The sequence below is a fragment of the Megalops cyprinoides genome, chromosome 14, assembly GCF_013368585.1.
Source record: "Megalops cyprinoides isolate fMegCyp1 chromosome 14, fMegCyp1.pri, whole genome shotgun sequence".
NCBI classification, from domain to species: domain Eukaryota; kingdom Metazoa; phylum Chordata; class Actinopteri; order Elopiformes; family Megalopidae; genus Megalops; species Megalops cyprinoides.
The window spans coordinates 26,976,723-26,989,380 of NC_050596.1; the positions used below are offsets into that span (position 1 = coordinate 26,976,723).

Consider the following 12,658-nt stretch of genomic DNA (forward strand, 5'->3'; position numbering starts at 1 on the left):
TTTTGTTTTCTTCTTTTTTTAATTCAATTATTGTCACCATTTTGTTCCCACTACATTCTTCCGCAGACAGGAAAACTTAAAAACTTGAATAATTTTGGCTTAGAAACTATCTTCCCTCATTGTTGAAGACACCCTCTACAATTTTTCCCAGCCTAACTGCGTTTGGTCTTTAACGTAAATCAATATCGTTTGCTTACTGTTCCCCCCCCCCCGGTAATTTCGGTGCATTCAGACCATGTCAGCCATCAAAGAGCATGTTCACTCGTCCCCCCGCCCTCGCTCCATCCTCCACGATGCCTCTTCTCCAGCGGGCCCAGAGGGATGACTGAGGTCAGCGCTTAGGACATCACTCCGAACACGGGGTTGTGGCGGCAGATGCTGGGCCCGATCTCTTCGTAATCCTTTTTGGTGTGGCAGACTTGGTAGAACTCAGGCTGATGAAGCAAGGGGGGGGGGGGGGGGGGGGGGGGGGTAGTGTGGTATAATGGTAAGGAGCAGAGCCTGTAGTCTATGCATATCAGTCGATAAGAGCACCTGCAGACAACTAAATGTAATGTAAATACAATGAATGTCATAATCTTACTTTGAATCTGTTTGTGAAAATCAAATTCTTAAAAGAAACCTTAAACACATTTTGCCAAGCAAAAACCTAAATGCCTAATTATTATTAGTATTATTAGTTTTCATTTAATGGTATATAATCATGATAATTTTATTATTTCTGTTTTAGTGCTCCATTAATAAAATGTCTGTCCTTTCGATAAACACATAAACTCGACGGTAAAACTTACGGTTGAGGCTAACATGGATCCACCGAACCAAACAGCGTATCTCTGCATGTGATGAGTGATGACTTGCACATCAATTGGTTTTGGCTACAAAACAAAAAACAGCAAACAAATACACAATGGATGTATTTCGCAGACAAGATTTCTCTATAATGACTCGTAATTTCTCCACACTGGAAAAAAAAGTGCATTAAAAGATTTGCCTGATATGTTTTCTTTCATGTCTCCCATTTAACTCAAGACAAAAAAAATCCTCTCCATTTTTTTTTTTCATTATTATAAAGACATAAAAATCTTTTCTTGTGCAGTTGTGCTGCGCTGTCCAACCTTGGGTTCAAGCTGTTGGCCTCACTGCTCCCCACTACTCCCCTGATCCAAAGAGAAACGATGGCAAGGGCGCAGGGCTGCTTCTCTCACCTTTAACTTCCCGCCGCTCAGCTCTTCACTCATTTTCAGCCGGGCATCTACTGTTCTCTTAAGGTCCCGCTGCAGGCGTCTGCCGAAGTCCCTGAACATGGTGGAGCCTCCTGAGAGAACAATGTTCTGGAAAACACAAGGCATCCTGAATGACATGCAGCTTATCCTACATATATACACACACACACAGGTATGACTACCCTCTGCATACACACACCAACCCACCCATGCTGATAACTACCCAAGCACATGCACACATAACACACACACACACCTACCCACTGCATACACACATACCCACCCACTCAAGAGAGTAATATTCTGTGGAAGGCAGGAGTCCATGAGTCTCACACACACACACACACACAATTAGTTTACAGTTTACAGTAATTTACCTTGTAAAGGGGACGTCTGACATCAATGGGGCAGTTCTGAATGACCTCGTCCACCACCTCTGAAATGGGCTGAGTGAAGTCTGGGTTGGCAAACTGCAAGAATCGCCAGACATTTTTTAAGGCAAGAATCACACGCTTTAACAGCATCCTAACAGTCATTTTTCAAACAATTTGTGCTCCCACAAATAGCCTGTAAATGCGAGGAAACTGTAATTACACAGATTTTATCACTGTATTAGGGAACAAAGGCTCTCCACTGAAGTTCCTCTTAAACTGTAAAACTGCAGTTTATTGTACCTGCAGACAGCATTCTTGTATATTTATACACTAGAAAGGTATTGTAATTAGACGGTTCCACGAATATGTTCAACTGTGAAATAAAATTATGAGCATTATGTATTCCTAATAAATGCCAAAAAGTCGAATTTTACAGACACATACACTGACACTTTCACACAAATATTTTTATATAAATGAATATACAAAACATGCACTGTTATTTTAACATATATGCCACAACACACGCAAGCCATTACATCATTATGGCATTTCTTATAAATATTTTAACATGCTAAGAAACAGAGATCAAATGGCAATGCTTTATTGTAACATGTTGCTGTAAAGGTGATGCACAGCTGAAGTGTCCAGGTACCTCTGGATGGAAGAAGATCTCTGGCCCAAGGAAGCGCTCGTAGCCCACGTCGATTGTGAATTCTTTCTTACTGATTGCGTTGATGCCAGTATACTGCTTGATCCATTTGGACCCGTCTGTATCATACTTGTTGAACTCTTTAACTAGATCTGGGCAGACGTAGCTGAACCGTTCCTGGAATCAGAAAGGTGGACAAAAAAAAAAGATAATGAAATAAATAATTCTACCTAACTCATAGTCAAATATTGTGTGTTTGTGTGAGAGTGTTAACATATTATATGAGTTACATGAGTGTCTTACTATTAAAATTGTGTCCACAGAAACGTTAGTGTAGAAAAACAGGAAAAATACACATCACATGTCAGTGATGCAACACCAGTGACACCTGCTGTATTGCTCGAGAAACAACTAGTGGGGGGGGGGGTCGCATCTTGTCACAGCCTAACTTTCTCACCTTCTCACTTTCTTTCAGTGTATGTTTATGTGCGTACTTCTGTATGTCTATACACCTGTCTGTGTATATTATAAATTACGGATAAAATTATGGTTCTATATGAACTAAAAATGGCTTTTGAGACCTTACTGACCTGCTTTTGTGAAGTGTTCTGAATGAAACCAGAACTGACTACAGGCAATGTGCAACACATTTTTAATGCACACAACAACTATATTATTTAACATAAGATGACATTGTAATTGCTCAAAAATAAAAATAGTTTTGCCTTAAAAATATCCTGTTTGGATCTAGAAAACATTCTTCGCTCTTGTACATCTGATGAGAATGACTGTGCTGCTGTAGACCAGTGTTGTGATTGAGGGAAACTGATGGGGGATTGAGAAAGGATGTATGTAAGTGTAGGGCGGTAGAAGCTGACTGTAACTGGACAAGGCGCAGTGGTAGTGAACTGTAAAAGGATGTAAATGATTGTGATTGGATGTGAAGTGACCCTACCTTGACTGCTTTAGCGGTCTCAAGGGACTGCTCTGGAGGAATCCCCACTTCCCTCTCCCTCAGGAGCTGCTGGGTAAAATATGTGATGTCCCGCCCCGCAATGGGGATATGCTTTATACAGCTGCCAATCACGTATCCCTCAGCCTGCAGGAAGCAACACATACACAAAAAAACTGTTAAAAACACAACTGTTCAGAGCACAGAATATTCACGGAGTGGACTGGAATTAAGGCATCCCTTTCACATTTTCTTTATAAACAGAAATTACATCAAAAACATTAATTATGGCCTGTCAATGGACCATTTAAAAACGAATGCAACATTATCCTTAAATTACCCTTGTCTGGGACTTTTCAGCACTTTGTGCTTAAATTTAGCAACTGGCCATCCACAAAAACAAGTGCGGATCTTCTGAATAATATTTCCCATGGCAACACGTCTTTGCAGCCACTTTTCCTTCCCACAGGCATAGCTGCACACAGCATGAGTCAAACGCAACGTGTTATTTTAGAAAACACACGCCAACTACATCATGAAACAACTGCCAAAAAATGTGCTCGATGAATTAAGGGAAGACGTGGTGGGCTGCTATGCCTGGGGGAAGCTGTTGTTACTGTTATGAGAGCGTGTCAAACCGTTTGCGCCTTCGCATACATAGCTTTACATAAATCATTGTATCTCACAGAGAACATGTCCAAATTATATGCTGATATCAGTAAATAAATTTGCAACAGCCATTGAAGGAGATGTAAGGTCTACAGGATACTGTACAACGAGTGGTGATTAAATGCCAGCAGAAAAACAGCTATTCCTCCATCTTTATTATTTTAATCTTTTTTACCATTTAACTTTCATCACTTTCACCCGTGAGGCAAAATTTTTGCAGTGAAAGTTAATTGATTGGTGCAGTAAAGTGGAAATATAAAGTACTATAATGTCTGTAGTACCTGTCTAGTAATGTCTGAATATAAAATAATAATAATGTCTGAATATCTTATAAATAATGTATGCACTCAAGACAGGGAAGATTATGTTTAAAAAGAGAATGTGAAAACTGTCCTGTTTCTTATGAAGTATCTTGGTGAGGCAGCAAACTTAAATCCACCCTTAAAGTTACAGAGCAATGGAGGTTTGAGGTCTTATCAGTGTGAAGAGTACGGATTACAGGCTCTTAAGTCTGATGCACTAGTGAACAATGCCGATACTCAAATATAGGAGGGGTGGGGGTTTATGTACCTGATGCCAGTTATTGTGGCAGTGAGTGAGACTGAAAAAGGAAGATGCTCTGAACGCTGTGATTCGCCTCGCAAGTGAAGGGTGCATTGAGCCCTCAGAGGGGTTATGGAGGTGAGGGTGAGAGCTAACGCCAGCGTGAAAGGTGCTGATTGATGGCACTCACCACTGGGATGACGTGCGTGACCCCGTCCCCGCTGTCGATCACCGTCCCGGTCAGGGTCCTCTCCCCCACCTGTCTGGACGTCCAGGAGGCTGCCAACGCAAGGACTGCCTAAGGAGCAATCGATCGTGTTAGCAACGAGAAAATCTGCACTTCCCCTATTCATACAAATGACTGTATATGCTGGAATTAAGCAGCGGTGAGCAACTGCAAAAATGTTGGGGGGGGACTTGGAAAAACTAGAAAAAAAGCTTATTAAAAAAAAATTATTAATGATTTTAGCCCCATACCTGTCACATGTCAGGTAATTGGAACATGGAAAGCAATTAAGAACTACACAGTAACCCAAAATGAAAATGTCAGGCCGTCTGACAAAGAGGGGTTGTAAGATGTGACTGTGTCTTCATAAACTTGTACATGTGCATCTGGCAGTAGGAGAGAGAAGTCACGCTCAACTGCCTTTGGTAACTTCTGCTCAGCTCTAATGCGATTGCACCACATCACCCAGCTGACAAAGTGTCTCCTTTTAACTCAAGAGGCTCTGGGAGCAGCATCTTTTATCCACAGGCTCCCCTCAGGGTTGCATAGTCTGTCCTCTGTTATACAGACAACTGTAAAACGCATCATAACAGCCATGTCCTCAAGTTTTCTGATGACTCAGTTACATGCAGTCTGTTCCAGGAAAATCCAAGAGAACACAGCCTGCTCAAGAGATGATTTTAACTCATGGTGTGAGCGTGTTCCTTTCTTGAGGCTGACATAAAAAAACAAGACACACATTTTGGGACAAATTCAGCTAGCCTTATTCAGACAATCCTTACAGAAAAAGGTTGTTTGCCAACGGCCATTAATATTTATGACAGTCCCTGTCTTAATAGGACCCAGATGGATTATAATTTGGTCTAATTATACATGAATAATTTAAGTTAATATGTTTAAAAAAAAATGAAAACTGTTCTCGGAACTGTTCTCAACTATGAGGTAGTCAATTCCACTACATTTTTAAGTATCCCTGAGAGAATTACATGTATGTGTGTACTTTCATGTGTTAAATGGGGTTTTAAGGTACTGTGTTCAATGTTTGTTGTTGTTGTAACCAGGCAACAAAATGACCTGACACACGGGGAGAGTGGAGAGTTACTGAACCAAGCTGATCTGAATGCAGATTACGAAAAAGAAAAAAGTAATTTCCTAACACCCCTATCTTACACATCCAGCCTTACAGCTAGGCAAAACAGAGATTAACAGAATCTAAATGTAGTCTGTACACATTGGAAAATGCATAAAAGACAATGTCACACTATGCTATGCAACTCTTGTCTTGCAACCCTTCCATTTCTTCCGACCAGAGTGTCTTTGGTCTTCTGACCAAATGTTTTGAGAAAACCAACACAAAGGAACAAATCCATCCTTCAACACATGAGTTACAGACACAGGGTTAGCTGAGCAGTTCAAATACCTACTCTAATATCTGTCACACTCTCTTTTCTGTTAAAGTGTCATATTCAATACAACACAGCTATGCATCACTCATAGAGACTGACGTCTCAGATTACCACATAGATCTGTTTGTAATGACCTGAATAGGTACTCTCTGTATGCGCAAACTGAAATCATTCCACCAATAGGAGCAAACCCTACTGGAAGTTTTTGATGGGGCTGTACCTGCACAGCAATATACAGTCCCGGCACGTTGAAGGACTCAAACATGATCTCCGCTGTGTACTCGCGGTTTTCGGGTGTGTTCAAGGGAGGCTCTGTCTGCAGGGAGGGACAAAAACAACATGGACCACGAGTCAAACTCAGGGGTGAAACTCAAAGAATAAAGTGCGGAAGCAGTCATGCATTAGTGTATGTTTACAATGTAGCTTCTGGAGGGTTGATCAGAGAACACGTGGACTGTGAGTCAAACCTGTTTATGGCAGTACAATAACAATCACGCTTATTCACATAGTTGTTTTGCAGCAGGTTATTTCACACTGCTCAACAGCAACTTGTGCATGACTTACAGAGCACAAGGGCTGATTCCTGTTCCATTAGGTATCCATCACAAGATAATATCTAAATGGCTGGGGGTGTCATACATGTATCACAGAATTGTGACAATATATCTATGGTACTTGAACCACTATTCTTATCAATATACTGTAAATAGGACTGCCATATTTTTAGGAGTTGTTAGGAAGAAGCCATTTCATAGTCTTGGCTTTTTACACTGAAATGCAAATATTGAAGATTTTATTGAACTCAGGGGCTATGTGAATGCCTGTATTTTTTCATATTCAATTTCTTTTTCATCAGAGTTGTCTTATCTCAGTTCAATACAGAAGAAAAAACCTGGGTTCCCATTTTCACCACAAATAACCTTAGAGGTTGTTTTCATTACTTTTAAGACAAATTTCCCCATTAAAAACATCCTTTGAAGAAAATTGAAACCAGATTTTTTTTCTTCTTCCACAGAGGATATTCCTGAGAAGAGTAATTACATGCATTCACATTTTACAAAATGCAAGTGAGAATACATAAAGGAAGCTTTATTTTGCAGCAGTCGTACCAACAGAAAGTAGTGGTCCTCTGGTTCTGCCCGCAGATACTTGAAGATGACCTGTTCCATAAACCTCTCCATCAGATCCCAGTCCTCCACAATGCCATGACGGATGGGCCACTGTTTGAAGAAATTAAAAGTGAATATAATATTCTGTATGTTCTCTCTGCCTACTAGACATCCCTAATACCAAGAACAACACTGTGTGCCTTTTATATGCTGCTGTTGGGTGCGGACTGTTGCAAATGGTTTAATTCAGGATTGGGTACCTTTTTACAGCAAAATCATACTGTCACACCTGGGATTCAAGCCCAAAACACCACGGTCATTAATTGCTACTGTTATTAAGCATATCAGGCCCTCTTGACAATTACCTTTATTTGGGACTGGTGCGGTCAATTAATGCATCTGACATAATGAGTACAACGGACATTTTTGGAGGAAGATAAGACACACGAGTTAAAAAGTAAGTTAGGCTGGCGACTTATATAACTAATATCTAATGGGACATTATCTAATGAGATGTATTTGCATGCACCCTTCATTAAAGATGTCATATTAAAGCTCATTCAAGATTCTTACAAAATGTGTGGGTTTTTTAAGCGATTATGTAAGTCGAATTAAATCCTCTGGGAACATAATTTAATAATTTAATGAATAAATTAACATGGGTGATCAAATGCATAAAAAGGGTATATGCTGATGTTACTACTTTAGCAATGGCACTCCGACAACTCTCAACCCCTGAGGCCTGGAGCTGGACAGGCCTGACTTTGGTCCACAGTCAAGATCACACTCTCTACCTTTGTGGCATATGTGGGTTTGTCTATGGCCTCGTCCCCAATGAAGAAGTCCAGATCATCCACCCCCTTCATCATCCTCCGCTGGGCCTGATCCCCAACCTTTGCAGACTCCTTGATGGCAATACCTACAGGAGATAAAAGTCACAATATTTGGCCCATTACATACGAAAGGATCTTAAGGATCAGCCACTGAGTCAAATGCAGCTCTCCATCTTTCTACATTCTCATTTGACATTTAAAAAAAAAAAAAGCACACTGTCCTAGTGCTACTTCAGAATGCCACAATCTCTGCCAACTTTGTGCGGTCTTCATCAATGTCAAATTACAATAAAATACATGTGGGTTTCACACCACCTCATGACTAATTGTACCACACACAGAGCTTTATATTAATTAATGCAACATGCAATTAGACATTAATTCTGAGAGGCCAAACATATATAAGTCAAACCATGTTTGAGAACATCTCAGAATCACAAGCTATTTCAATGCAGGTACAGACAAATCTGTATAAAGGGGAGACACCAACTGAAAGCTGTACTGTGAATGACCTCTACATGCCTCTCAACACTTGGCATTTCCTGAGTGTTTTCTAAAAAGCCTTTCTATATTTAACTATGAACGAGTGTGCATGCAAACACACATAAGAGGAGGGACAAAGCAAAAGGTGCCCTCTGTTCTGGACAGCCTGAACATCAGTACCCCCCGTGGACTGCAATGACCACAAAATTGTTCCCTTTCATGCTTTGTGCGGGTTGCTACCCCAGTTCCGGATGGTTTTCCTTGGAAATCACCATCTGATTCATATGTATAAGCCACCCAATAGAGCACTTTTGTTCAGGTCTGGTATTCATCCAGCTTATCCCCCTGTGCCGCGCACTATCTATAAAGACCTTGACGGAAGTAGATTAAATTGTGCTCAGTACCAGGGGTTTCAAGATAAGTGAACTTTTAAAATAAATAATAATCTAATCAGACGGTAAACATAAAAAGTATACATGGCCTCCCTTTAATGTGAAACCACATGTGGTTGAGGCCCGTTCTCTAACAGTCCTGTAGATCAAAGTAGACATATCTGTATGTTAAATAACATCACCTTAAAAATGAAGGCATACTTACATGATGGAACAATAAACTGTGGCTCTGTGTTCCCAGCATAGCCAAGTTTTGTGTATCTGAAAGGAACAGACTGTTAATGCGTTTTACAAATTTGGCACACACACACTTAAGTATTTACACAGAACGTAAGGTGTAGGCCTACTCTGCAAGCACTGCAAGTCACACTGGATAAGAATGCCTGGTCATGAGCCCGAGAACAATAAAAATATACAGGAGGAAGATGACTGTAACAGATTTAGTGCTTTTAAAACAGTGACAAGGTTCTGTGTCGTTGCACGCAAGCCAAAGCAATCTACCAAAGTGCCTCAGATCTGAGAACAGAAACCTGAAGAGGCTTACTTCCTAAATCTTTCAGCCTCTTCAAATTAGGGGGAGAAGTAAAGTATCACAGTACAGAATACTGCCATGTAGAATCAAGTTTTTTTTGGCATACATACATAAACCCAGAAAAGGACCACAAGTAAATAAATAAAGACGGGGGATGACAGAACACATTTAGAAGTCCCCCCCCCCCCCCCCCCCCCGGGTGCTTCTACTGCTGAATGTTCAACTTTTCAAAAAGGCTCTGGTCTATGGACTGACAATATCACTACCCATCCTGATCTCATTCATACTATGGTGAGCCTCAGCTGGAATGGGACGAGCAGGGCTACATTCCAGAGTAAATTCCTAACTTGTCTGGAAAAGTCACCTGGCCTGGCTGATCTGCTGCAACAAGCAATAGACTCTTGTCAGACTGCAAACCTGCAGACTGTAAAGTCTACACCAGAACAAGGCATATGCTCAATGTCTGGTTATAATAATGCTTATATGTCAGGTGTAGAGTTAGTATAAAGATGCATATTACATTTAAGGTACTAGGGAAATTTACAACATGCAAAAAGAAACCTTCTGGAAGGCAAGGTGACAGTTGCCATTAATGAAAGATGCATGACTGAAGGTGTCTGCTTGTCAGAAGCCCTTATGCAGAGCTACTTACACTTTTCGTATTATATTTTAACACACAAGTTTACTGAAGCAATTTATGTTAAATATCTTGGTCAAGAGTGTAGCAAACACTATTGACAGAACAAACGTCCAGTGAACAATTTTTATTTGGCAAAAATAAGGGAAACGTCATTCATGTAAACTACAGAATGATCACAATTTTTGAGACTGTTCTACAAAAAATGGAGTGTGTTACAAAACGTAAAGCTAAAGGTCTTCCTTAGGTTTTTAGTTTGACACATTACTAAAATGATGAACATGACTCAAGTCTTGTGGTTATCTCTTGTCCACATTTTCACTTTGCACAGAAGATGCAGTTCCTCAATTATTACAATAACCCCCCCCTTAATATAGGCCTAGACAATATTCTCTGAAAAGATGATGTCACAGAAGTGAAAAAAAATCTTGAAGGAGAAAAATTAGGAGTATGCAACAGACAGTCAAGTCTGAGCAAGCTGTTGGCTGTTAAAGATTAAGTACAGCTGAACTTTCTAGGGGAACTTTCTCAAACTTATTACTAAGCGCAATATAAATCCATAAGAAAAAGCCACTTCTTAAGGTGGCGATACCAACCTTAACTTACAGTACATGAATCCATCTCAGAATAGTACATCATATGCAAACAAATGGCACTAATATACCTGCACTTCAGTAAGTCTACTTTTGAAATAAAGCCACAACATGCATTTTTGCATTCCGAATACTCGCAAGTTGTGTAAGAGTGCCATTTCATCAATGGACTCCTACACTGCACCCTGCATAAGTAACATGAAGCTATCTGACCTCCCCAAACAACAAACAATTGAGACAGCAGCATAAACAGACCTATATGAGCAATGACTAAGGCTTAGGGGCTGCCAGTTTAAACTTTCCTCCAATTCCTCTACTGCATTACCAACAAATGTCAGCAGCAAAAAGCCTAACCATGGGGTAGCTCTATTAGATGGCCACGATAAATGAATGGACAAGTCTCACTTCAGCTGCTGACATTCAAGACTTGTAACAAACTGTTACATAGGCTAAAGGTAAAGGTGATGGATTGCACAAAGCTTTTGTAAGGATGTACAAACCCCACTCTACTGATACTGGCTGCAGGGTCTTTTAAAAGTGTAGCTCGGCGCTCAGATTATACTTCCAGAGATGCCTGGATATTAGATTATTAGCGAACTGGTTGTATTAAGCGTACTCCTGAGATATCTGTGATATACCTTCATGACTTTACCCACAGATACATTGTGTGATTCATATTGCTAGCTCGCCCGAGACATCATGCAAAGTAACGTTACCTACTTAGTCTGTTAGTAAATTGTCGAATGTGCATTATTTTAGCTAGCAAGCTAACGTGACCTTTATTTTTGGTTGGCAATACTAGCCAGTTGCTGTTGCGGCGCGATGTATAATCTGTTTCGTTAACTTTTTTGTTTCTAAATTAAAAGGTAACACTCTGAGGAAGAGCTTTTGCAAATAAGAGAACTTGAAAATTAATTCGGATGCAGAAGAACACCATATATGGAATAAAACGGGTAAACCAGGAAGAGGATTTCACAAACCTAGGAAGTCTTTGTGCGCATGTGCGCACCAAAATGGTCTTGATGGCTAGTTAATGCAAAAAAAAAAAAAAAAAAAAATCCATTAGACACCGGGAAACAGGCCCACTTCCTCTAACTCAGCTTCTGAATGTCAGAAATCATTTAGGCAAAATGCCCAGCAATAAAAAAAACACCATCTACCAGGATATGCAGGTAGTGAGCTGGTCAACCAAATAACGTTATGAATTCGTTACTGATGGACCTATTCACTGCAAGCCACTCAGACAGGAAGATGATTTCTGATGATGGAACCAAATAGCTAGCTCGCAAGTTACTCCTCACAAATACAAGCAAGAATGCAAGCTAGCTAACCAAATTGCCCACTGTAATGGGATTGCCATCAAACGGCAGTATTCGCATTCATTCATCTTTGAAAAGAGCACGCCTAATGAATGAAAGAAACATCTTGCGCTGAGCCATTCTGCCTGTGTGAGTTAGCAAAGCCAGCTACCAAAATAACACTGCAACACACCCCTGCTGCCGACTGACAAAAGCAAAGGGATTCTCCCATCCGTACACTCAGATTTTCCGTCTGGTCTAGAATACCGTCCATGCGATTTAAATGACTTACCCGGTGCCACAGTCGACTACACAAGCCGGTAACCGTCCAGCCATCGCTTGCAATCGAGCGAGTTAAATTTGCGGGGCTCGATCTTTACAGGGAAGTAGTCTGTGTCGGGTAGAGGTGCTATCTCACCATTCAGAGGCGGAACCCTGAACCCGTACAGAGATGTTTCTACTTCCGCACTCGGGTCCCGGGCGGTGGTAGGCACTTTCTGCCCTCAGAAACTGATCCTGGACCAGAGTCAAAATTGCACGCCAAATGGCCGAGGATGTGATTGGGGTGGGAAAACTGATCTTAGATCTGTTGTAAGGGGCAGAAAGTACCCGGAGCGTCTCGGGCATATAGAAGAAGCAAGATGGCTGACGTCAGGCAAATGTAAAGCCAGAGCAAAACCATTGTTAATCACGGTCGCTGTTTTTTTTAGATAAAAATAGTTTATAATGCAAAATA

General features: G+C 40.7%; 1 protein-coding gene across 1 annotated transcript; it reads right to left on the reverse strand.

Annotated features, from left to right (window-relative positions):
- Positions 1-205: 205 nt before the first annotated feature.
- On the reverse strand, positions 206-12,658 carry LOC118789384 (actin-related protein 3). The gene is made up of 12 exons (XM_036545782.1): positions 12,215-12,658; positions 9,068-9,123; positions 7,949-8,073; positions 7,155-7,265; positions 6,266-6,361; positions 4,604-4,711; positions 3,205-3,348; positions 2,253-2,426; positions 1,601-1,693; positions 1,206-1,331; positions 792-875; positions 206-434 (listed from the first exon to the last, which is right to left on the reverse strand). The coding sequence occupies exons 1-12, from the start codon at positions 12,256-12,258 to the stop codon at positions 339-341; spliced, it is 1,257 nt and encodes a 418-aa protein (XP_036401675.1). The 5' UTR covers positions 12,259-12,658; the 3' UTR covers positions 206-338.

Bases quoted from the DNA above. Each gene is read 5' to 3' on its own strand.
- LOC118789384 (XM_036545782.1), bottom strand. From the start codon at position 12,258: ATGGCTGGACGGTTACCGGCTTGTGTAGTCGACTGTGGCACCGG. The intron at 9,124-12,214 runs GTAAGTCATTTA...TGTTCCTTTCAG, and splicing joins GTAGTCGACTGTGGCACCGG to ATACACAAAACTTGGCTATG. The intron at 4,712-6,265 runs GTACAGCCCCAT...ATTGCTCCTTAG, and splicing joins GACTGTATATTGCTGTGCAG to GCAGTCCTTGCGTTGGCAGC.